The following is a 25,024-nucleotide window of genomic DNA, read 5'->3' on the forward strand; positions in this document are numbered from 1 at the left end:
GACGACGTGTGACTTCAGGTCCTGACGAGGACAGAATCCATCTCCACTGCGGCAGCAGGAAGCGATGAACACATGAATGCATCAATGACTGTAATCCCATAACAGAGTGTATGTTATTCTGCGTACTTGTAGTATATTTTGATGCTGATACTTCTGTACTTGTACTGAAGTAAAATCTGAATGCAGTACTTCTCTTGTAGCAGAGTACTTGCTTTCGTCACTTCAGGAAAACATCTTTGGGTTTGGCCTCGTCGACTTTGGAAGCTCTCGTATCTCAATGTGCTGCTCTCAGTTTCATCCCTTCAGTATTTTTACTTCCCGTCGTTCCATCACAGCGTGAGAAAGCTCAGATTCATGTGATCGATCGATGGAAATCACAACAGGAGGCTCAATAAACATCAGCAGAATGAACCCTGAGTCACCGCGGACGCTCGCTGGTCCACAGATCAATAAAACGTCTGCAGAGGTCCAGATTTCAGACATTTAGTCCAAAACATACGAGCACCTCTTTCTGTGTGGTTCTTCCTTTACTTCCACTTTGCTTTATGGATCGTTTGTTTGTCCACTGTTTAATTATCAATAATTGGACTTCATTCTTTTACGTATGGGCTCAGTGCTGTTTGACACACGAGCCATCAAACACAGAATTTCTGTGCGTGCTTCATCGTGAAAAGTGCCTGATGATGATGATGATGATGATGATGATGATGATGATGATGATGATGATGATTAGTAGTAAAATGCATCACTTTTGTAAAACTGCCTTCAAAACAAGACAACATTTAAAAAAAGTTGAGAGAGGCAGATGATAATTTCTTCTTTGTGTCTCTACATGAATATTAAATCTTCTCGTTTCCTGTGTCTCTCTGATGGTCCTGAACTCTGAAAAGCTGCTTCCTGTTTCCTGTTTCCTGTCCTGCAGCACAGAGTCAAACATGCCATCAGCATGTGTGCATGTATTTAAAGAAGGTGAGCACACGCGGCGTCACGTCGTGTCGACAGTAAATGTCGCTCAGAGGGATATTTATAGACGAATCAGTGTCTCAGCTGCTTTTTGTACATCTGTCACCTTGAAAGCTAAAAAAGTTCAAACCAGCTGAAACATTCAGAGCATCTGATCTGATTTGTCCCTGATGTCTTTGAACCAAACACAAACTCATCAGTGGATTCAGAAAACCACTGAAGAAGAGCTCCAGCTCCAGTTTCAGACACGAAAATTCAGTTCTTTACAACCAGAATCAGAACCAGAATCAGAACCAGAATCAGAACCAGAACCAGAATCAGAACCAGTTCAAAGCAGGTTTCAACAAAAATAAGCACGTCGAGCAAAAGTCCAGAATCATAAATATAAAATATAAATGTCCAATAAAAATTTGTCAAATCAATGTTTTAAAAATGAAAATGAAAAGGAGTGAAGGATGTTCAGGCCCTCAGGGGCCCTTCACGCTGAAGATGTTCAGGCCTGTTGAATGATGTTTGAAGTACTTTGAGTATTTCATTTTCTGCTACTTTCTACTTTCGCTCTATCAAATTTCTGCGGTATTTTAGTTCATTTGCACATTCAGGTTAAAAATACAACAACAAATGAATTCTAACATTATGAGTGAAGATTAAACTTTATTGATTAACTGAAGGGGACGTTCACAAACTCCGCAGAGATCAATGAGATCAGAGTGAAACGAGTGAAGCTCCGTAAAAGCTGAGATGACGACCTCGACGTCACACACTCGTTCAGACTCGTTATTTCTCGTCAAACAACATTAAATCAGAAAAACGTGACGTCAGCCAACAGATGAATGTGAGGAGGGACGGGCCTCATGTGACACACACACACACACACACACACACAGCAGGGGTCACAGCTCTGCTGGTAAAAATAGCATGCTGTGTCACACACACACACACACACACACACACACACACACACACACACACACACACACACAGAGTCAGATCTCAGTAAACAAGCTGCTGAGCAGGACGTTAGCAGGACTCTCAGGTAAGAACACGCAGGCATGTCTGTTTGTGTCGCGGCTCGGTGTCCGTTTGGACGTCCTGAATTCTCCGACGGGAAACAGACACAGAAGACGTCCAATAAACAGACACGACGCAGGAAATCCAGCAGCTTCAGGAAGATCAGCAGCTGATGAGAAAGTGGCTTCATGAAGAGCTGCATGAGGTCTGTCCTCTGTAGACAGGACTGATGACTCATGGGAAGTCGAGTTCCACGTCCCTCGTCTGTGTGTGTACATTTAGCATGTTAGCATTCCAGCAGGCTAACATATAACGTGAGTGTGACATGCTAACATCGAGCACGGCCGAGTGCTCAGGCTGACAACAGCAGAGGCATTTGGTTTGGAGGTGTCATGTCGTGAGCTGAAGTGTTGGAAAGTTTAACCTGTGGGTGGCGCTACAGGACCCGTCAGAGGATCAGCAGAGTCCTCGAGGTCCATCCTCTGGAGATCTTTTAAGAGCCGAACATCACCGAGTGTTTCACAAAGAAATGAAACATAAAGAGACTGAAGAAGAATAAAACCATCAAACAGAAATCAACTCAAAGTCTAAACAGGTGAGCTGCTTCTAAAGGTGTCCACACGTCTGAAGTCCATTTAGGAACCACAACCTCAAAGCCTCCTCCAGGTTTCAGTCTGGATCCAGAAACAACCAGCAAACCTGATCAGAGGAAGTCAGAGACCTGCTGGGGATCTCTAGTGAAGGCGGCCGTCTGACCCTGCAGAGCTCTGAGTGACCCCAAGAACCTGGAACTGGATTTGATAAGAAATCCAATGAGGACAAATCAAGATCTGAGTCACATGAGACCTTTGGGGGACCTGGTCTAAAGGTCTGCAGCAGCATTCTGGACCAAATCATTCAGGGATGTTCTGCTGAGGCTGAGGAGGAGGAACCGTAGTCAAGACGGGTCGGGACAACGAGCCTGAGTCAGAACCAGGTCCAAAGTCAGAACCTGGTCCAGAGTCAGAACCAGGTCCAGAGTCAGAGCCTGATCCAGAGTCAGAGCCAGGTCCAGAGTCAGAACCTGATCCAGAGTCAGAGCCTGGTCCAGAGTCAGAGCCTGGTCCAGAGTCAGAACCAGGTCCAAAGTCAGAGCCTGATCCAGAGTCAGAACCTGGTCCAGAGTCAGAACCTGATCCAGAGTCAGAGCCTGGTCCAGAGTCAGAGCCTGGTCCAGAGTCAGAACCTGATCCAGAGTCAGAGCCTGGTCCAGAGTCAGACCCTGATCCAGAGTCTGAGCCTGGTCCAGAGTCAGAACCAGGTCCAGAGTGAGAACCTGGTCCAGAGTCAGAACCAGGTCCAGAGTCAGATCCTGATCCTGGTCCAGAGTCAGATCCTGATCCTGGTCCAGAGTGACACTCAGGCTTCATGTGGAGCGTTTCAGAGAAGCAGACCCTCCATTTGGGATGAAAAGCTGAATTTATTCTGAGACGCCATTGAAGTGTCTCATTAACCGTCCGAGGAAGCGAGCACGTGCAGTGACGACAGGATGTTAGCACAGCTCGCTCTGATCACACGTCAGCTGGTGGTTTTCAAAGTAAAAGCCTTTTGTTGAACTTTGCTGCGTCACCAGACTGTTGAGAAATGTGAGCGACATCGACAGACGACGTTTGTCAGTGTCTGCATGTAGGCCAGAGAGCTGCACCTGCACCGACACAGACACCACAGAGGAAGTAGAAACATTACTGCACTGACATTACTCGCGTCTAACTATGAGTCTAAGATCAGTAAAACGTACTCGTTTTTAAAGTACACACAGTAAATGGCCTCTGTCTCAGTTTGAAAGTAAAGTAGTTTAGAAGTTCAGATCTGTTTCTGGGGTTCAAGCTTCAACGTGTTTTAGCAGGACTGCAGGACTGGATCCTGTAGGACTGGATCCTGTAGGACTGGATCTTGCAGGACTGGATCCTGTAGGACTGGATCCTGTAGGACTGGATCCTGTAGGACTGGATCTTGCAGGACTGGATCCTGTAGGACTGGATCCTGTAGGACTGGATCTTGCAGGACTGGATCCTGTAGGACTGGATCCTGCAGGACAGGACATGCAGGACCGCCTGTCAGACTGCAGTCTGTGCAGGACTGACTGGGGTCTTTGATAAATGTAGTGAAGCAGAAAGTCCAGCATTTCACTCTTCCTCCTCCTCTTCCTCTCTCCAGGAGCAGAGATGGGTTTGGAGAGGAAGGTGGACGTCCCGGTCTGTGATCTGTCTCTGCTCAGGGGGATCTGGGAGGTCCGGGTCAAGAAATACAGACAGAAACAGAAGAAGGAGGCGGAGAGGATCGAGAAGAGCGCCCTCAGCAGGTCAGCTGAGCCAGAGCAGCCGTTACTGCAGTACTGCAAGAGTTGTCAGCCGTTACTGCAGTACTACAAGAGTACTCAGCCGTTACTGAAGTACAAGAGTACTCAGCCGTTACTGCAGTACAACAAGAGTACTCAGCCGTTACTGCAGTACTGCAAGAGCACTCAACCGTTACTGCAGTGCTACAAGAGTACTCATCAGTTACTACAGTACTACATGAGGACTGTGTCAAGCTGAAAATGGCATGAAATAGAAACACTCTAGTACAAGTACCTTCACGTTGTACTTAGTTACACTGGCGCACAGCTTCAGTACAACTTTGACATACTTGTACTTCTTTCATTTTATGTTACTTTCTACAGTTTTCTTTTGTTTCCAGCATGAAGACGCTGCTCAGATGTCTTCAGAGGACAAACGAGCTCCTCTAAATTCACCATAAACACTGTTTTTCACAGAGTTTCAGAGTGTGTTCACAGTTTGCAGCTGTCAGCTCTCATGAATCGACTTCAGCTTCACAGTTTTACAGAAACAGACTCACAGCTGAGCGCCAGCCATGAATGATGACAGTCAGCCTGAATTTAGTAATATGAACACACACGCTGTTATTTATATCCCACCGTCAGCGCTCGGTCCAGCAGTGACGGCGGGAAACGTCTGGCCTCCAGACAACAGAAAGGTCACGAGTTTGGAGGAGGAACAGGAACGAACAGGAACATCCTGTCCGTCTGGAATCTGATAGGACGTTAATATGAATCATTAACGTGTGTGTGTGTGTGTGTGTGTGTGTGTGTGTGTGTGAAGGATTGACCAGGAGTGGCAGTATCGCATCTACTGTAAGAGTCTGAAGAGCAGTGAACGCAACCTGCTGCACCATTACCTGGAGAGAGACAGACTGACGGATATACAGCCCTGCACAGGTACATACAGGTGTACACAGGCACATACGGGTGTACACGGGTACATACAGGTGTACACAGGTACATACGGATGTACACAGGTACATGGGTACATACAGGTCTACATGGGTACATATATAGGTACATACAGGTGTACACGGGTACACACAGGTACACACAGGTGTACAAGGGTGCGCACAGCTGTCTGCTTGATGTTGTTGTGTATCTGTCAGAAGGGGAGCAGCAGGATCAGAAGGATCTGGAGGATCAGGAGGATCAGGAGGGGAACAAGCTGATCTTCCAGCTGAATGGAGAGCGTTGGATGGTGAGCTAACAGGTTCAGGACAGAACACCTACAATGTTCACTTGAAGAACTAGGTGAAAGAGGTGAATGTTTTTGCAGGATTTCCCGAAGGAGCTGCAGTGGATGACCTACCTGAAGGAGTGGCATGTCCGAGGGACGAGGATCAGTCGGCTGCCTGAATACCTGGCTCTGTTCACCCAGCTCACCGTGCTCGAGATCCCCAAGAACACCATTGCTGAGCTGCCGCCTGAGATTGGTGAGGTTTCATTTATCCTTTTGTTTTTCCTTTTTTCCGTCAATCGGAGGACGACAGATACTGATTCCTGCGTACCTGAACGAGGTACACCTGAGGGTTTGTGTTGAGGATCCTTAAATGAGGAACAAACACATCCATCTCTGTCCTCAGGTAAACTGACGGAGCTGAAGGAACTGAACGTCAGCTACAACCGTCTGTTCAGAGTTCCTCCAGAACTCGGAAACTGTGAGAACCTGAAGAGACTCGAACTCACAGGAAATGGAAACCTGTCCGAGCTGCCGTTTGAGGTGAGACAAGTGGACGGGATGAGCCGTCCCGGCAGATACAGTTCTCCAGGTAGACCCAGGTATCAGTCCCCGAACTGGAAATGGTCAAACATGCAGAGACTGAACACTTGAGTTACAGACAGTGGAACATGAAGTGGTGGTTTTGTTCTCTTTGTCTCTTCATTCGTAGACTTAAAGGGACACTTTGACATTTTGGGAAGAAAGTCTGAACATAAACGTCCACTTCAGTTTGTTTCCAGGTCAAACAAAGAGATGACGTGTTAATCAGTGGCCTTTAGCTGTGCTGCTGGGCGGATTTTTTTACCTGTGGATAGGTGGTTTGTTTGTGTGGACGATGTCACTGTGTGGATGATGTTTCTGTCTTGATGATGTCACTGTGTAACCTGTGTCAGCTGAGCAGCCTGAAGCAGCTCGTCCACCTGGACATCGCAGAAAACAAGTTTGTGTCCATCCCCGTCTGTGCTCTGAGGATGAGCAGCCTGCAGCTGCTGGACCTGAGCAACAACAGTCTGACTGACCTGCCTCAGGACATGGACAGGTAACTGATGACATCATCACCACCACCACCTGTAATCAGATTACTCTGAGCAACAACTGTCTACACTTACTGAGACATCAACCATCTCAGTTTCAGACAGAATGAGTGTCACAGTATTGTTTAACAAATTACCACCAAATAACTGTGTGTATACATGTGTGTATCATATAAATGTGTGTGTGTGTGTGTGTGTGTGTGTGTGTGCACGTGCAGGTTGGAGCAGCTGGTCACTTTATTCGTCCATAAGAACAACCTGTCTTACCTCCCTCACTGTCTCACCAACATCTCGACGCTCAAAATGGTCGTCGTCAGCGGCGACGAGCTCAACTGCATCCCGACCAAACTGTGCTGCAACCCTGACATCAAGTACATGAAGCCGCTACCATGGCGACCCCTTTTTCTCTCTGAGGGACGAATCAGGGACCAAGAGCATTTTAAAGCCTTTAGATCAAAAGACTCAAAAACACACATCGTAAGATTAAAGTTTGTCAGAAATGCAGTTTTTACACAGTTAAAGATAAAGCTACGATGTTCTCCTTGGAGGCTAGCTCTGTCTGCGCAACAACAACAATGATCAATAGGTGCTGGCAGCTGACGGTGACCTCTAGTGGTAGCATGTGAAAACTCGTGGACCCAGACTTGAACCTTGTGGAACTCCACATGACTCTCTCATTCTCAGGTTCTGGATTGAGACAACAGCTGGTCTTTGTTCTTACAGCCACAGCGAGGTTAGTTAGCTTAACCGTTTAAGACCAGTTAAAAACAGTTCCTCCAGTCAAACAGGAAAGAAAGTATAAGAAAACTTTGGAGTTACTGAAGTCATTTCCTTTGGCAGTGGAGAACGGCTGCGCTCACAGTCATTGTTCATCACAAACAGCTACAGCAGCTAAATAAATAAACAGATTAATAACACTGCTGCAGTACCGGCGGCGGCCTGCAGGCGGTCATGTTCAGACTGCACTGCTGTTTCTCTCTTTGCCCGTAGGTGGCGAGAATAGACACAAACGCGATGAAACAGCATTTGTTGGTCCTTGTCTTCACCGGCCGACTCTTGTCCTCATGTCGTCAGACTGTCCCGTCCCGTCGTTTAATCGTCTCTGTTCCTCGTCAGGTTCATCCGACTGTACGACAATCCGGCAAGTGAAGCCAAGAAGGAGGAGGAGGAGAAGAAGAAAGAGGAGAACAAGAGGAGGAGGTGGAGAGAGCAGAAAGAGGAGGTGAAGGACAGCAGAGAGAAGGAGTTCATCGAGGCCTACATCAGCTCGCTGAAGGACAGAGGTGAGACTACAGAGCAACGGCGGGACAAAAAGCTTCACTGACGAGAGCCAACAAGCAGGAACTTTATTTCTCTATCTGGTGGCATTGAGACATTCTACTGCTTTTCGGGAAAATATTGTTTGTTCCGTCCCATTTTGCATTGTGAATATAATCTGTATATTTATTGATTATTTTGATATTTCATTTATGGAAAATATATTATTGTTATATTTTGATCTTACAGTTCAATTTTTTTTGCTAAATATTTAGTCCAACTCTACTTCCTGTCATAGCAGCTCTACAAACGGCTGTTCATGTGTTTCGATCGATGATCAGTTTTATTTCTAACTATAATCTTTAAAAGATCAATATTAAATATCTGGAATGAATCAAAGTGCTGATGATCAGACAAACCAGGTGACCTGTTGTTTGTCCCACACTAGACACCGTCCCCTACTCCACCACCAAGGTCTCCATCTCGTGCCTGCTGTGAGGAAGAGGAGGAGGAAGACGATGGTGGAGCTGACTGACTGTCAATGAAAACCGCTCCTGGTCCAGGTTTTCATTGAGGTCCAGTCCTCCTGAAGCTCCGGAAACATTTACACACTCAGAATCCGGACTCGCTGAAACGAGTCAGCCGACGCCCACTGCAGCTTTAACTTCACCGAGCTAACATGCTAACGCTAGCTTGTCCTTAGCTTTGACACAGTGAGGAGAAAGAATCAGGAAAACGTTGTATTGTTTCGGAGAGCCGTGAAGTTTGAGTCCGGTGTTTCTTTAAAGGGGTCGACTGACGAGGATTCTATGGAACTTTATTGACTTTATTCCACAACGAAAAGACGAAAAGTTAAGAATTATAAAAAATAAAAGTACTCACATCGAGTCAGAGTTCGGACACAAAAAATGTGTTTCCTTCAGTTTGATGTTCGACTGGCGCTCTTAATTACATCATCTTGTTGCGCTCTCCTCTTCTTCTGGTGTTTTAATGCATCTCTGACCGAAGAACTGGCGCCACCTTCTGCTCATCTCGATGAACCATCTCTTGATAATCACATGTAAAAGTTGATGGAAACAAACATTCACTCATTTTCTTTTGCTGATTTTCTTGAAATTCAGTTAAAATTCGAAACATATCTGGGTGGAAAGTCAAAATGTTGACTTTCAGATTTAAAATTCTGAGATTTTAAGTCAAATTTTTAGGACAATTTGTGAAATAAAATAAATTGCATTCCAAAAAGAGATGAGATTATGAGACATAAAGTCAAAATATTGGAATTTGACAAACTTCTGGCACATTACACCTTTGACAGAACATTTTTTTACTACCTGTCAGAATATTGGCTTCACAAATCATCATTTTGATTTTCACTTTTGTCATTTTTAATATTTCATCTTTTCTTTTCTTCTTGGCAGGACTGACCTTCCATTTGTTTAAGTGAACGTTTGGCTGTTTTGTGTTGATTTCATGGCTTCAGTTTCCCTTTTTAAAATCTTCATCTTCATCATTCTTCAAACACAGATCTTAATCTCAGTGAGATTTGACCTGAAAAAATGTTTTCAAATAATTTTTGCTTTTCAAAAATATTCAAAAAATATTTTTCTTTCCAAAAGGAGATTTCCAACATTTAACTTTCTATCCTTCCACATTATTTAACCATCAGCTCAGACATTAACGTTCATGATGAGCCATGTTTCCACGACCAGTCCATTCATTTCCTCTTTCATGTTTTAGAAATATTGATCTTTGATTATCAGCTATTTGATGGTTATTTTGACGTAGAGGAGTTTTAGTTGGTGCAGGAAGATTCATGAGTTTCAGGATTTTCTTTGAACTGAAAATATTTGAGATAAACTGGATTTTATGGCTGAAAGTGTGAAAAGTTGTGACCAAACAAACGAGGCCGAACATTAAATTAACGACTGATCAGGAGAAACTGATTCACGAGTTTAAACGGAGAGTTGATTAAAAAAAATTCAATTTTCTGTTGAAGTTGAGCTGCAACTACTAACAAATGTAAAACAACAAAGATTTAGACTCATTTTTAAACTTCAAATAATGGATTATGGTTCATTTCTGCATTTAATTGTCTGAATATTAATTATTATTACAAACACTTTCAGTGATTTTATTCCTTACGTGGCCCTAAATTTCTTCAAAATGAAGAAAAAACGTTTTGACTGTTAATCAGATTTGTTGAAGCAGGTTTGTGTGCGACACCTCCTGGTTTGTGTGTTTTTACTGTGACATTCTTTCATTTTAATAAATGTCTGAATATTTGTCGACTTTGATTTTTTAAGCTTCCTGAAAACACAAATAATGAAGTTACTTCAAATTCTCATATTCACAAAATATCAAATGATTTCTTTGGTTTGTGTTTAGTCTAATTTGATTTTGTGTAATCCTATAATAGAAGATCAAATACAATTGAAATAAATAAACATTTCAAATTCCATACATTTCTCTTTATTATTATTAATATTATCATCATAGATATTATTCAAAATTATGTTCTTAACAAGATAAAAGAAAGCAACTGCAAATGCACAACACGTGGCGGCCGCCCGGCGTCGTGGCTGATATATAAAAACAGATATGAACATGAAGAATGATTAGAGGCACACGTTCAGAGAAATTAAAGTGCAGCAATCAGCAAACGTTCTGCGTCATGAACACAAAATGTTTCTCATCAGCTAAAAGACGTCTTCAGTAAACTTGGATTTCTGCTCAGCAGCAGGCGCTGACGTACAAAAGGAGTTTAAAAAGCTTCATCGTCTGTCCTCGCTTCAGCCTCTGCCGATTCTCTGGAAACTACGCCGCCGCTTCACGGCCTGTCGGAAAGCTCAGCTCCGTCTCTTCCTGCTTTTGACTCGAAAAACAGGATTTTAGAAAACATTTGAATCGTTTGTAAAATCAGGAGAAACTAAAAAACCAGAATGACGACGTTTGAGAGAAACTTTCCGACGGGACGTGAACGCAGCAGCAGCTTGAAGTCCAAGGAGACAAGCTGAAGAGGACAGGACGCTGCAGAGGACTCTGGGACTTTGAGGAACTACTCCACACGGCTTCAGACTAGAAAAATATACCGTAGGTCCATTTTTCTGTTTGACATCTTTGACGCAGAGAAAACTCAGATGAGACGGACAGACGAGTCACAAAAGTTTGGTTCCAAAAGAAAAACAAATTTTAACGAGTCTGAACCCGAACCAGGACCAGGACCAGGAGCTGGAGACTGCGGACCAGACTGTGCTTCATGAAGCGACACACCATCGTCCCCCTCATCATCATCATCCTCATCAGGACACTCAGCTGTCTGAACACTGATGCTGCATTCATGTCCAGTGGGGGAAAAGATCTTCATCATGGAGACTGTCAGCTGATCCTCAGGCAGAAGCTAATATTTCCCACATCTTAGCTTTAACTTGAATGCAGCACATTTTCTGGCTGAACCAGAGACGACGCTGTCGGCCATTTTGTCTCAGTCTGGACAGCTGCGTGGAGACGAGCTGCACTTGGTGCAGTTACCAACCTGTTGCTATGGATACAGCATTGCCTGGCCGTAGCCATGGTAACAGGTTTGGCTCTGAGGAGGAATGATGTGATTTATCTTAAAACATCGAACAAAAGGCAAACGTGACAGAAAACAGGCTAAATAAAAACTTGGCACCGGTTGGTTCGACGGTCAAGACCGTCAGGCCTGGACCAGAGACACCTTCAAACATCAGTAATTATGAGCGCTCCATTCGCTCACCAGGAGGGACAGGCGGGGAGAGGAGCTTCTGACCAAACAGCTTGGAAACGAGCGACGGGCTCAAAACACTTCAAGTATTCAGACACAAGAAGAGACGAGGAGACGGTAAAAAGGACGCCGTGAGACAAATGAAGCGCGCCAAGCCGCAGGCCTCATGGAGGACACAGGATGTAGAACAACCAGCTGCTGGCGTCCCGTCTCCACTGATGTGACGCAGTCTGACCTGGATCGTGGACTGTGGTCCACACCTCCAGTGAACACAGAGACATGAGTCCAAACACTGTTTTTAGGGAAATGCACAGCAGACAGACCTCACAGGTGGGAGGTGAAACAAAGACAGGTGAAGTCAGAGGAGGAGGGAGTGAACTCCACGCCGCCTTCCAGGCTGAGCACCAGCGAAAAGCTCCTCCATCCATTTCACTCCCTAAACGTCTCTCGTCCTCCGCACGCAGACACAGCAGGGGAGGACGATGATGTCACAGTCAGTCAGAGCTTGCACGCGCTCAGTAAGACTCCCAGGTTGCCAGGTGTCATAGTAACAGTTATCCACGAGTCTCATTGGCAGACATCCAGAGTGTAAACTGTCAGTCAAGTGGACATTAGAGATTATTCTTCAACAGAAACAACCACTGCAGGCAAAGACTTCATATCCCACAATCCCCAGCTGCTCTGACCTCACCGTCCTGCTGAAAGGTTTCAGTTAGAACAACCATTAGCAGTTTGAGTCAGCTGTGCAGTGAACTCAACACGGCGAGGAGCGCTTCATGCCTCACCCTCTGCAGACCTGACGGGTGGAGTTAGGCGCAGCAGAGAGAAGACGAACTGACCTCAGAGCGCTGAGGCGGCAACCAGACTGACGGCTTTGAAAAACGTTGGTGAGACGTCAAACAGCCCGCCGTTTCCACATGAAGTCACACCGGAGCGGCTGTGACTCAGACAGGAAGTGACGTGGCCTCACGTCTTCGTCCCGATGACGTCTGTCTGTTTACTGTCATCTGATCCAAACACAGGTGAAAAACCAGCGAGTCTTCTGTCAAACTGTGATTTGATTGGACGATCTGCTCTCGCTCAGCGATGACAGCGGACCCTCTATGAACACAACGACAGCTTTCAGTTTAACGGCGGCGGTTCGGTCTCACCCCTGATGAATGTCCCACGACAGGTTCAAAGCCCTTTGGTCATTACCTGCCCAAACACACCTGGGCCAGGTGCTACAGCGGCTCCAGGTGTGTAAACACAGTCAGTGGAATAAAGGCTGTGTTGTATTAATGTCATGCTGTGCAGTGACGGGCAGCAGACAGAAGGACGCCTGCGAGGACAGGACGAAGCTCTCCGCAAACAGAGACCAGGACAGGAAGGACCACCAGGAGCATGACGGCGACACCTGTCTGAATCTGAGCCGAGACTCGTGTGACAAACACGCCGCAGCTCGACGAAACACGCCACCTGTGAACGCATAAATAAATACGATCTGTACAGAAACACAGCTCGTCAGTGTGTTTGCCGCCGAACGTCACCTGACTCTACCTGAACAGTCGATTCTGAAAAATAAACAACAAAAAAAAACAAAAACAAAACAACCTGTTTATTCTGAAGGGGGCGGGACTAGCAGACAGGGCTCAGGCCTCAGCGCTGATTGGCCAGGCCAGCTGTCTGTCACATGCTGCTGTCCTGTAGGAGCGGCTCGATGTCCTCCGTGTCACTGGTGGGCGTGGCCAGAGGGCTGGCGTTCTGAGCATGTGTGGCGGAGGCGCCGCTGGACTTGCGGGCGGAGCAGGTCTTGATGTCGGCCGATCGGTGGTGGTCGGGGATGAAGATGGCGACGAGGAGAGCGAATAAGACGGCGCACGCTCCGAACAGGAAGGGAGGACCCGGGATGAGCGACTTCTGCAAACACAGCGAGAAAAAACAAGAGGAAGAGTGACGATGAAGACGTTCACCTGAAGAACAACCAGCAACTTCACCTGAGGAGGACGGTGAACCCTGACGACGGCCAGACCGAACTGTGATTGTGTGTGTGAGTGTGTGTGAGTGTGCATGCGTGTGTGTGTGCGTGCGTGTGTGCGCGTGTGTGTGCGTGTGCATGTGTACCTCTGTGTTCTCCGTGGGTCTTCCTGCCGCCGGCTGCATGTCGTTCAGCTCCACGTTGAAGAGGAAGAAGATGAAGCCGTAGAGAGCTGGACCCAAACCGTTACACAGACCTCTGATACCTGTGATCATCCCCTGAGCCACACCTGAACACACACACACACTCAGGATTAAGACAACTCTCCCATAGATCTCACACACACACACACACACACACACACACACACACACACACACACACACACACACACACACACACACACACACACACACACACACACACACACACACACACACACACACACACACACACACACACACAGAAGGTGACACCAACACAAGACAGACATGATTCGTCATCTCCTTCCACCAGACAGGTGGACAGACAGGTGTACTGACCTTGCTGGTCAGGTGACGCGCTGTGAGACACCAGAGCAGAGACGGCTGGGAAGGTGATGGAGGACATGGCGGCGACGGTTCCTGCTGCCCACATCATCCTGAAAAGGACGTCAGACACACAGAGGTGAGCTGCGGAGCCCAGACGTGAACACCTGACGACAGGTGAGTACGAGCTCTTTCAAACATTCATCGTCCTGCGACGCGTCACACTGAGCGGACTCACCACGGCTCAGAGCCGAAGCCGTACCAGGCCAGCTGGAAGAGCTGGAAGCCCAGACCCAGAAGAACTGTGTTCTTATTACCGATGGTCCTCATCAAGACACTGAGGACCAGAGTCTGATGGAGACAGGGACAGGGACAGAGACAGAGACAGGGACAGGGACAGGGACAGAGACAGAGACAGAGACAGAGACAGGGACAGGGACAGGGACAGGTCAGGATACATAAAGAATGAAAATACATTAAATATCCAGAACTGAAATTCAGCAGCACAGTGTTGACTTTGTTGTTTCTAAGAGACGTTTTCCCGATTGGTGAAACAACATGAGAACATCACGAAGAAGATCTGAGCTCAGTGATGGTCGATCAGAGCGATCGCTCCGATCGATGGACGATCGGTGCGATCGCTCCGATCGATGGACGATCGGTGCGATCGCTCCGATCGATGGACGATCGGAGCGATCGCTCCGATCGATGGACGATCAGTGCGATCGCTCCGATTGATGGCTGATCTCTAACAGACAATCCAAGATGGCGTCCGCCGGTCGTTTCTGTACCTGAGCAACTATAGAGAGGATTCCCACCATGGCGATGAAGGCGGCGATGGTCGCAGGAGAGAACTCAATCACCTGAAACACACAACAAAACTCTCTTATTCATCCATTCATCCGTTCATCCATTCATCCGTTCATCCATTCATCCGTTCATCCGTCAGCTCCCTGTGGAGGAAACATCCTGAACGTTTACATTCGGCTCATGACAGTGAAGCAGCAGCTTCATCATCCACCGTCATCTTCATCACCCTCCAGTGACAGCAGAGGAAAGTTTGATCAGAGGAGACAGAAGTGATGACGTTTACAGGTAAACACACCTGTTTGATTGGCTGATCAATCTGCCTTCATGTGATGTCATTCCTGTTCAAACAGGACTTCAGCCAGTGATTAACCAATGAGCAGCCAGCTCCAGACGATTTGACAGGTGTGGCTGCATTCCCTTCACCTGACTGTGTGTGTGTGTGTGTGTGTGTGTGTGTGTGTGTGTGTGTGTGTGTGTGTGTGTGTGTGTGTGTGTGTGTGTGTGCGCGCGCGCCCCTTACCTGTCTCAGGTAGAGGAAGAAGCTCGAGTACTGTCCGGCCTCAGGCAGGTAGGACAGGAACACGGTGACGCAGATCAGCAGCACTGTGGTGTCTTTGCCGACCCGACGCAGAGACTGAACACACAAACCACCATCATCACCATCATCACCATCATCACCATCATCACCATCATCACCATCATCACCATCATCGTCATCATCGTCATCATCGTCATCATCGTCATCGTCAACATCGTCATCATCGTCATCATCATCAACATCATCAACATCATCATCGTCATCATCAACATCATCATCGTCATCATCATCAACATCGTCATCATCGTCATCCTCATCGTCATCATCATCATCACAGCTGTCAATCAATCGGTCAGAGCAGCTGACGTCACAGATCAGAATGAACACATGATGATTTCATCTCACTGCTTCACCCTGACAGCGTGTCACAGCACTCACACACACGCACACACTCATCCTTTGACCTGCTGTGTGATGAGGTCAGCTGGTTAAAACACATGTGACCTCTGACCTGTGATGTCACAGTGGCGTTTTAGCGTCTGAACTCACGGCAAACGGGTCGGCCTGCTCCCACGAGATGGGGAAGCCCCAGGACGTCAGCCTCATCTTGTCCGGCAGCGACTCGGGAACGACGAAGAACACGAAGGCGATGTCTGCGACCGCGATCACCGTGGCAACCAGGACCACCAGGCTGTCCCCGTACTGAGAGGACAGGTAGGCCCCGATGGCTGGACTCGTCACCAGACTGGCTGCGAAGGTCGCCGAGACCTGATGAGACACACGAACAGACGTGAGGAACCAGAACTGCAGTGTTTGGATCAGCTGTTCACACCTCTGGGCTGTTAGCGTGCCCTGAACACTGTCTGACAGGACAGACAGCTCGTCCCTCAACACTGTCTGACAGGACAACGGCTCTGCCTCAACACTGTCTGATAGGACAGAGACAGGTTGTCCCTCAACACTGTCTGACAGGACAGACAGGTTGTCCATCAACACTGTCTGACAGACAGTCAGCTCGTCCCTGAATGTTGTCTGACAGGACAGACAGCTCGTCAGAGACAGCTCGTCCCTGAACATCCCTGAGGTTGAAGCACGCAGACAGCGAAGATGAAGATGAAGATAATAACTATCTATGAGCTGAAACCATCAATGTGATGTTGAAGATTTAGCAGCAAATACTTTGATAATCGATCAGTTGTCCTGTCTTTTTTTGTGAATGTACTTTGGTTGGACGTTTGTGGGATTGACATTTTTCATTCTTGAGACTGAAAAAAGAAAGCGGATTAATCAATATTAAAAAGTAATTATTAGTTTCAGTCCTCCTGATGACGGGAGGACAATGAGCCAATGAAAAGCCTGAATGTCCTCAGTCTTACAATCTGTTGATGGGATCTCTGTTGGCCTCCACATAAACCTCACAGAGTCCACTTTGACTTGTACTTCCTGTCCAGCCTGTGACCCCGGTCCACTGCAGTCCTCCATAACAGCAGGAAACGGCAGGAAACAGGACGTCCCTCACACACAGTATGCTGTGACAGCGAGCAGAGAGTGAGCATCAGAGCGGAGACGGACCGCACCAGCTCCACCTCTGGACACGTGCCGTCTGCTGTCTGTGGCTGTCGTCTCTGAACGATGTCGCTCTGTCAAAGTGTGTGCGGGACAAAGCGAGCGAGCTGTACTCACCAGTCCATAGGCCGTGCTCCTCTCATGCTCCTCTGTGATGTCAGCGACGTAGGCGAAGATCACCGAGAAGGTCACCGCGAAGATCCCCGAGACTGAGATCAGAGCAAAGTACCACCTGACACACACACACACACACACACACACACACACACACACACACACACACACACACACACACACACACACACACACACACACACACACACACACACACACACACACACACACACACACACACACACACACACACACACACACACACACACACACACAGTCAACACAATGTCCAGCAGGTCATTTGATGTATTTCTGGTTTAAAGAGACATTTATCGCTTCATTGTCCTCAAATTCCTCCTTTTCCACATTTACATGAAAGACTGAGCTGCAGGGACAAAATGTCTCAGGAAGTGTCTCGGGATGAGGAAGCAGGCACTTGAGGGCTGTGTTGTGTTTACAGTGAGAGCCTTGATCATTTTCAGCTTGTTCATAATGTTCAGATTACTGGAAACCCACAGTTCAACTGGGCATGTGTGTAAGTTAACACCAACAACAAAGAAATATGAGACAATGTCCTCTAACAGGAGACAATAAACAGTCTAACTTCAGTCAGTCAAACTCTGAGCATGCGTTAGACTAATGCACCATATTATATTAAAACTGTCCCTTTAAAGCTGCATTAAATACAGTCAAAGTAAAACAATGGCTGAACTGGTGGATTCTGAAACCATGTGACTGAAATCAGCTGGTCTCCAGCCTGAAGTGTCTGAACCAGTTTAACTTCAACAAAAGGAGGATTTTAAAGCTGCTGGAGACTCTTGGAGCGAAAGGTCAGTCTTTAACTTCTTGGAAAGTGTTTCTGTGGAGAACACGAGCTCTGAGCAGCAGCAGGAGAGACGTTTCACAGCTGTGGCTGATCTCAGATCTGTGGCGCTCAGGCTGATCCTCAGCCGCTCACATGATCAACATGTGACTGTTCAAACTCCAGCACACTGAAGCCTGAGCGCCCAGAGGCGTCAGCAGAGCCTCCACCCGCTCCACCCGCTCACATCACACAGCACTACATCGATTCGTCAGTTAATCGTCTGCTCCGTTAATTGATCACTTGATGAGATGTCAGAAAATACCGAGCCACGTCCATCAGGGAGACGGCATCAAATGTCTCCATTCAGTTTAAAGTGACACAAAACAGACTAAAGGTGCAAAAAAACAACTTCAAACGAATCACCAGTCATTATTGTTGCTGGTTCACTTTCAGTCGATGAACTGATCAATTCACTGATTGATCTCTGAGCCTCTGGATGACAGAATGACGTCTGCAGCACAGTCGACGCTCCGCAGAGAAAAGCACATCTTTCCCTCTGAGGCTCCAAACAGACCTGAACATGAACTCAGCTGAGGAGTCGACTCACAACTCAGAGCACATCTGCTCAAACGCTCCATCCAAACACCAACAGCATCCTGAACTCTGTGACACCAGCTGACCCCACGCAATCAACACCACCAATCAGTCATCAGCAAAGCAACGACTGGTTTCAGCCCTGAACACCAACAGGCAGAAGAAACACTCACTGCAAACTGATCTGACATCAGTCCATCAATATGTTTCATTTCCAGGAACAAAGCAACTTCACCACAGGAGGAGAGGAGAGGAGGAGGAGGAGAGGAGGGGAGAGGAGGAGAGGAGAAGAGGAGAGGAGAAGAGGAGGGGAGAGGAGCAGAGGAGGAGGAGAGGAGGAGAGGAGGAGAGGAGGAGAGGAGCAGAGGAGGAGGAGGAGAGGAGAAGAGGAGAGGAGAAGAGGAGGGGAGAGGAGCAGAGGAGGAGGAGAGGAGGAGAGGAGGAGGAGGAGGAGAGGAGGAGAGGAGAAGAGGAGGGGAGAGGAGAGGAGGAGAGGAGGAGAGGAGAAGAGGAGGGGAGAGGAGCAGAGGAGGAGGAGGAGGAGGAGGAGAGGAGCAGAGGAGGAGGAGGAGAGGAGAAGAGGAGAGGAGAAGAGGAGGGGAGAGGAGCAGAGGAGGAGGAGAGGAGGAGAGGAGGAGGAGGAGGAGGAGAGGAGAAGAGGAGGGGAGAGGAGAGGAGGAGAGGAGGAGAGGAGGAGAGGAGAAGAGGAGGGGAGAGGAGCAGAGGAGGAGGAGAGGAGGAGGAGGAGGAGCAGAGGAGGAGGAGCAGAGGAAGAGCGGAGGCGCAGCAGTTGGACAGCTGGGTTGAGGCTGGTTTCACCTGTGTGACATCAGAGCTCTGACAGAGAGGAAGAGGAGCACAAAGGAAACACCGAAGCTTAAAAAAATGATAATATTGTTTTTAAAATAGAAAATGAGATGGTGAAAAACTCTGTGACAGTTTTAAAGTGAAAGAGTTTCGAGTGCAAACGCTGCTTCTGTTCAAACTTCCTGTGTGTCTGTCAGCGGCTTCCTTTCACACACAAATCACTGGTCCCTGAAGGCATCGCTTGCTCGCTCACCACGGGCTGATCCTCATGAAGGGGATGGGGGCGCAGGTGAAGAAAACCGTCATGAGGAGGAAAGACTTCCTGCCCCAGATATCCGACAGCGCACCAATCAGAGGAGCCGACAGGAACGACAGGAAGCCCTGAAGAGAAAAACCGTTAGTCAATGAGCAGAAAGCGTCTCCACACCAAGGACAGGTGAGGACGGCCACGACTCATGTCAACTGAGCTAAATTCAGGTAATTTCAAATATCTGATGTCTTTTCTCACTTCTCGAGAATTTGCTGATTTCTTGGTCTCACATTCATTCAGTGTTTTCAGTAAACTGAATTATGTTTTGGGTTTTCATTGGACAAAAAAGACATTTGATGATGTTGAACTGTAAGATGTTGTGACTGTGGCTCTGGGACATTTTCTGCTTTTACTGGGGAGCTGACAGCACAGAGACAGAAGAGACGGGGGACGACATGAACTGAGAGCGGTCATGGATGAGTCCTGAATCACTGGCCCTTTCAGCTCACGTGTAAACTGACTTTCTGAGCAGTAAATGTGTGAAAATCACCTCTTTGACTTCAGCTTTCAGTCCAGGCAAAGAGCTCCAATCCTGAGACGGTTCAGTGGAGCATTTACTGACATCTTACAGTCTCTTTGTCATTCATTCATTCACTCACTCATTCACACACGGCCACAGTAAACGTCACATTATGAAGTTCAGCAGCTGTTTCTTAACTCGATCATTTTTGCTCTGCTCGACTGCATCTCTGCTGCTCGCTCTTAAATGAAAATACTTCCTCTCATTATTACTCAGCTCTATTTCCAGTATTCACCACTTCCTGTAGGTGTGGGCTGCTGTGACAGTCAAACGTCCCCCACAGGACGAAGACTCCTCTGAGCGTCCAGGTGTGACGGAGGTCTTACCTTCACGCCTTGAACCAGGCCGTTCATCAGGAAGGTGTGCTGAGGAAACGTCTCATGGAGGACCTGAAACAGCAGCAGAAGGTCGTGAGATGACCTGAGACGCTCTTTGATTACTGTTAAATATTTATTTTGTGGTTTTCCCTCATCGTGCTTCATTTAGTGTCTTTGGAAAACCCTCTGCACTCGTCCGCTGCTTTGTCAACAAAATGCATCCTCAGTTTTCATTTATGACCTGAATCCGATGAAGCACTGTGCCTGAACACCGACAGCACAAGCAGCAGCAGGTACGATTCAAGGTGAGGCGGAGTTCACCTCTCTGACATCCACAGACTCACTGGTTAGACTGGAACTTACTGGTTCATCGCACCACATTTGAACTCCTTTACTGGAAACATTAAGAGGAGGAGAGGAGGAGAGGAGAAGCTGCTCACAAGCTTCCCTGTCATCATTACCCACACACACACACACACACACACACACACACACACACACACACACACACACACACACACACACACACACACACACACACACACACACACACACACACACACACACACACACACACACACACACACTATCTGAATGACTCAGCCGTGTGACGAATGGAGAAAAAGCACCACAGCTTTTGTCATCATGGCCGCCGTCGTGTGTTACACATTCTGTGCTTTACGTTCACGTCTGCAGACTCTGACGTCGATGCTCTGAGGCCTGCAGAGTTTGGCTGCAGACGGCTGGACAGAGGAGGACAAGCAGGACAAACTCGTCCTGACTGAGGCTCCACAATGTTCAGCCAGTTTTATTAAACTGGTTTCACTTTGTTTGCTTTCGTTCTTGAAGTCAGATGTTTCAGATGGATATCTGATCTGAGCCCAGCACACAGAGAGAGGCACAACACGTTCAGCGTAGCTTAGCTTAGCTTAGCACAAACACTGGAGCAGGGGACTTCCACAGGCAGCAGCCAATCAGCTTCCATGGAATGATTGGCTGACTGAGACTGGCTCAGCCAATCAAACGCATGAACAAGTCGACATTCCTCCTCCAAAACAAGCGATAAATCCAACATAACCACATGATGTTTTATGATATTTCTTCTAAAAATTAGCAGTGGCTGGTGAAACGGTTTCTCCTGTTCATACTGGCCACAAACAGACCTGCTCCTTCAAATCCAGTGTCAGAGAACTGAATCCACAGCTCTGCTCTGACTCCGAATGACTAACATGAGCGTCCACTGTGTGATTCAGGCGAGTCCAGTGGGCATCGTCCAAAGTCACAGTTCTCTCAGCACAAAGTGTCCTCAGGGAGACGTGTCTGAGGAGACCAGAGGACGTGAAGACTACGTCTACTGAGATTTACGTCGTCAGTACGTATGGATGCACGTGTTGCCATGTGAGCGCTGGACTGAGACTCTCATGCTTTCACAGAGGAGGTGTGAACCAGGTGGTCGACCTGTAAACATCCAGCCGACGGGCACAAAGGTGAAACGGACTTTCTGAAGCAGTGTGTGTTGAGATGATGTTCGGCGTGTGTTTACTCACGGTCAGCATGGGCGTGGTCAGCAGCCCCCAGGCGAAGAACTCCAGGAAGATCACCACCACCGCATGAGTCACTCTGGCTCGGCCTCGGCCGTGCTGCGGTGGCGAGAAGAGAGGCGCAAACATTAACTATTCATCTGAGGAAATTAACCTCATTTCCTGTTCAGTCTGATCAAAGCTCAGGTCTCCTTCTCCTCCAATATCTTGGACCAGATGTTTCCTCTAACATGAAGACTTACATCAGGGAGTGACGGTCAGACTCTCGACCTACAGAGATTCAGAAAAGCACTTAGAAGCTGCAGGAAACCTCATCGCCGAGCATGTACAGAGGTACACACAGCATGCGTGATGTTCAGTGTCAAAATCGAAACTGATGGGGGGGGGGGGGTGAACGGAGCGACACAGGAAGCAGTGTGTTATAAATCAGAGGAGCTTTAAGAACCTGGACAGTGTGAAGGAGCTGATATAAACAACCCGAGCAGTTCACTGCACACCAGGTGACAGCGAATCGATTTTCTCCACAGTACATGCCGCTGTGTTAAGACACTGCTGGCTCAGCTGGACTTCAATATAAACTGATTTAAGCACAATCAGCCCGACGCTCCCGTTCCTCCTCTGATTCAGCCCGGAGGAGCTTTCTGGGTCTCACAGGAAACAGCAGGATGCATCAGGGAGTGGACTCTGTGCACAGAGAGCTGCCAAATGAAAGTGGAGTCAAAATGAAGCTGTTTCTGGAGCAAACAGCTTAAAACCAGCTCCACCTTACACTCAGTGGATGAGAGGCTGAGTGTGTTTGGTACGTCAGTCCAGAGAAGAGTCGGATTTGGACATGAAAGAGAAAGTTACTGCAGACACACATCTGCATGGTGCCTTCACTGACAGGCCACAACTCCATTTACATTACGTTACACAGCACAGTTAAAGCCACATTAAGGAAATAAGACCGCACTTTTCTCACTTTTCCAGTCATTAGACTCATGAGCGGCTGGAAAAGCTTAACGAACACGAAAGACGCACAGAAGAATCGATTATATGCAAATTTATCACAAGAACTGCCCGTGAACACATCGAGCCCTGTGCACTCCTGCTGTCATGAGCTGACTTTGTCGACAAACGGCAGCATTCAATTATCAGGCGTCTTCAGGTGTGAACAAAGTGTACTCAGGTGAGTACTTCACCTGGATTCTCAAAGCAGAAGAGAAACAGCGCTGTTCGTTATCAAAGTTTACTCAGAGTAAACATGAGCTAGCTAGCTGACGGAAGAACTAGTTAGCTAACTTTGGTTATCGACTGAATTACCTCACATTCTAGCTAACCTAGCTAACCCGCTGCTTGAGCTACCAGCCTTTGCGTTTATCTCTAGTTGGCAACGCCGAACTAACAAACATATCACCTGTATTGTTTTTCCACTGTCTCTCCATCACAGCGAAGCAGCTGTCAGTCGTTTAGCTTCATTTCAAACCAGTTTTCACAGACCGACATTAGCCGCCAGCGCTAACGTTAACCAAGCTAGCGCCCCACTCACCGAGCTCCGGACCAACATGATGTCGTTGGCCTCGGTCGCTGTTTTCTCCAGGCTCATCTCACATCTTGCCGTAACGATTTTCACATCGAGTTCGTGCTGCTCGGCATCCTGCTGGTGTTTCCCCGTCTCTTCCAGTGTGTCCCGCTGAGTGAATTATCTTCCTGCGCTATCATGGACTTCTGCTAAAGTCGACGCGAACGGAGCGGTAAACTGTGGAGGGGGCTCGGCTTTCGTCTTTCACCAAAATTCCTCTGCTTTGATTGTAATTTAACAGATCGTCATGTTTTCCTCATCGGAGTCTTCCGGGTGAGTGGCTCTGTCGCCTCATTCTATACCTTTGCCATTTCAAAGGCGATAAACGCCGCCCCAATGGACCGTTTTTTATAACAAAACGAACGCATTTCCCCCGGCGCGCGGTGCCTGCTTCAACGTATGTGACAGTGAACTGTTAGCTGCCCCCAGATCAGCTCTAATTCAGGCTAGATTCTCCACTACACTGTCGATAGCTAAGGGATCTGACTCTGGGTCAGCTGACACGTTTACTCCCTGTCGTTGAAAGTGCGCCATCTGCTGTGCCGCCGTTCATACTACAATGCAGATGATGTGTTGTTAACTTGCAAGGTACGACGCTTCAGGTGTCGAAACATTTGAAATATCAGCGTCCAAAAGAGGCCAAATACTGTTCGCGTTTACACGATTCTGTCCCCGCCTGTGACAAAACAGGTCAACGGAGAATCTCACTATTTGGCAGGAAGAGACAGCAGCACATCGCACTGCCGACATTCGCCTGGATCACTATTTAGCAAGAGGCAGAAAGGCGGGACTCGGCGGTGGAAGAATTTTTGGCTTCAAAGCAAACTTGCACAACAACCAGTGTCAAGACAACCAGCATAATAAATCACGCTTCCGGTTAGAATATTTTAAAGTAAAAGCCTCCTTACAAACGATGAGGCAATACAAAATATGATGGTTTTAGTTAATAATAGAGCATAGAATGTGACCAGGGCATTTATTTTAATGGTGATTATTATATATGAATGTGTCACATCCATGTTTTTAAATTGTGCAAACAAAATGCTCTCATAGATGTTGTAGTAAAACTGGATGAAAGGTTAGTGCTTACAACAATGTACTGATAATTTCCTCGATTAATCAATTAAGTGTTTCATCTATCAAAATTCAGAAAATGTGAAAAATGTTAGTCACAGTTTCCCATAGTCTGTAACATCTTCTGCTTTGCTGTTATGTCAACAACCATAATTTAATGATTAGGGGATTTAAAAAAAAATGATATATGACATAACATGTATATACTCTGAATTTTGTGGTAAATGTAACATTTTCTTCACAAATGTCTTTATTATGATGTGAATTCAACACATCTTCAGTATACCTTTATTTTAGTCCAGGTCCTGGTCCAGGTCCTCTTTAATGTGTCCTTTCTTCCAGCAGACCTGATTCAAATGACCTGCTCTTCATCGAACTCTGCAGATTCATTTAAA

The 25,024-nt window shown here is 47.1% G+C and overlaps 2 protein-coding genes across 4 annotated transcripts; one reads left to right on the plus strand and one right to left on the minus strand.

Annotated features, from left to right (window-relative positions):
* Positions 1–1,896: 1,896 nt before the first annotated feature.
* lrrc2 (leucine rich repeat containing 2) lies at positions 1,897–10,303 on the plus strand. Of its 3 annotated transcripts, none has more exons than XM_070965328.1 (10): positions 1,897–1,999; positions 4,171–4,315; positions 5,115–5,230; positions 5,443–5,534; positions 5,613–5,769; positions 5,920–6,056; positions 6,449–6,594; positions 6,808–6,960; positions 7,706–7,872; positions 8,295–8,693. In XM_070965328.1, exons 2-10 carry the CDS (start codon positions 4,179–4,181, stop codon positions 8,342–8,344), a joined length of 1,155 nt encoding a protein of 384 aa, XP_070821429.1. In that variant the 5' UTR covers positions 1,897–1,999; positions 4,171–4,178; the 3' UTR covers positions 8,345–8,693. The 3 variants fall into 3 exon arrangements, with proteins under 3 accessions (XP_070821429.1, XP_070821431.1, XP_070821430.1); XM_070965330.1 differs by having other exon boundaries at positions 1,950–1,999; positions 5,446–5,534; positions 8,295–10,303; XM_070965329.1 differs by lacking the exon at positions 1,897–1,999 and having other exon boundaries at positions 4,082–4,315; positions 8,295–8,433.
* On the minus strand, positions 10,296–23,964 carry mfsd14bb (major facilitator superfamily domain containing 14Bb). Its single transcript, XM_070965327.1, has 12 exons — positions 23,523–23,964; positions 22,001–22,093; positions 20,463–20,525; positions 19,560–19,687; positions 17,104–17,218; positions 15,970–16,188; positions 15,403–15,516; positions 14,864–14,935; positions 14,311–14,423; positions 14,088–14,185; positions 13,692–13,834; positions 10,296–13,487 (listed from the first exon to the last, which is right to left on the minus strand). Exons 1-12 carry the CDS (start codon positions 23,577–23,579, stop codon positions 13,257–13,259), a joined length of 1,446 nt encoding a protein of 481 aa, XP_070821428.1. The 5' UTR covers positions 23,580–23,964; the 3' UTR covers positions 10,296–13,256.
* Positions 23,965–25,024: the final 1,060 nt, after the last annotated feature.

The sequence above is a fragment of the Chaetodon trifascialis genome, chromosome 6 (assembly GCF_039877785.1).
Source record: "Chaetodon trifascialis isolate fChaTrf1 chromosome 6, fChaTrf1.hap1, whole genome shotgun sequence".
NCBI lineage: Eukaryota > Metazoa > Chordata > Actinopteri > Chaetodontiformes > Chaetodontidae > Chaetodon > Chaetodon trifascialis.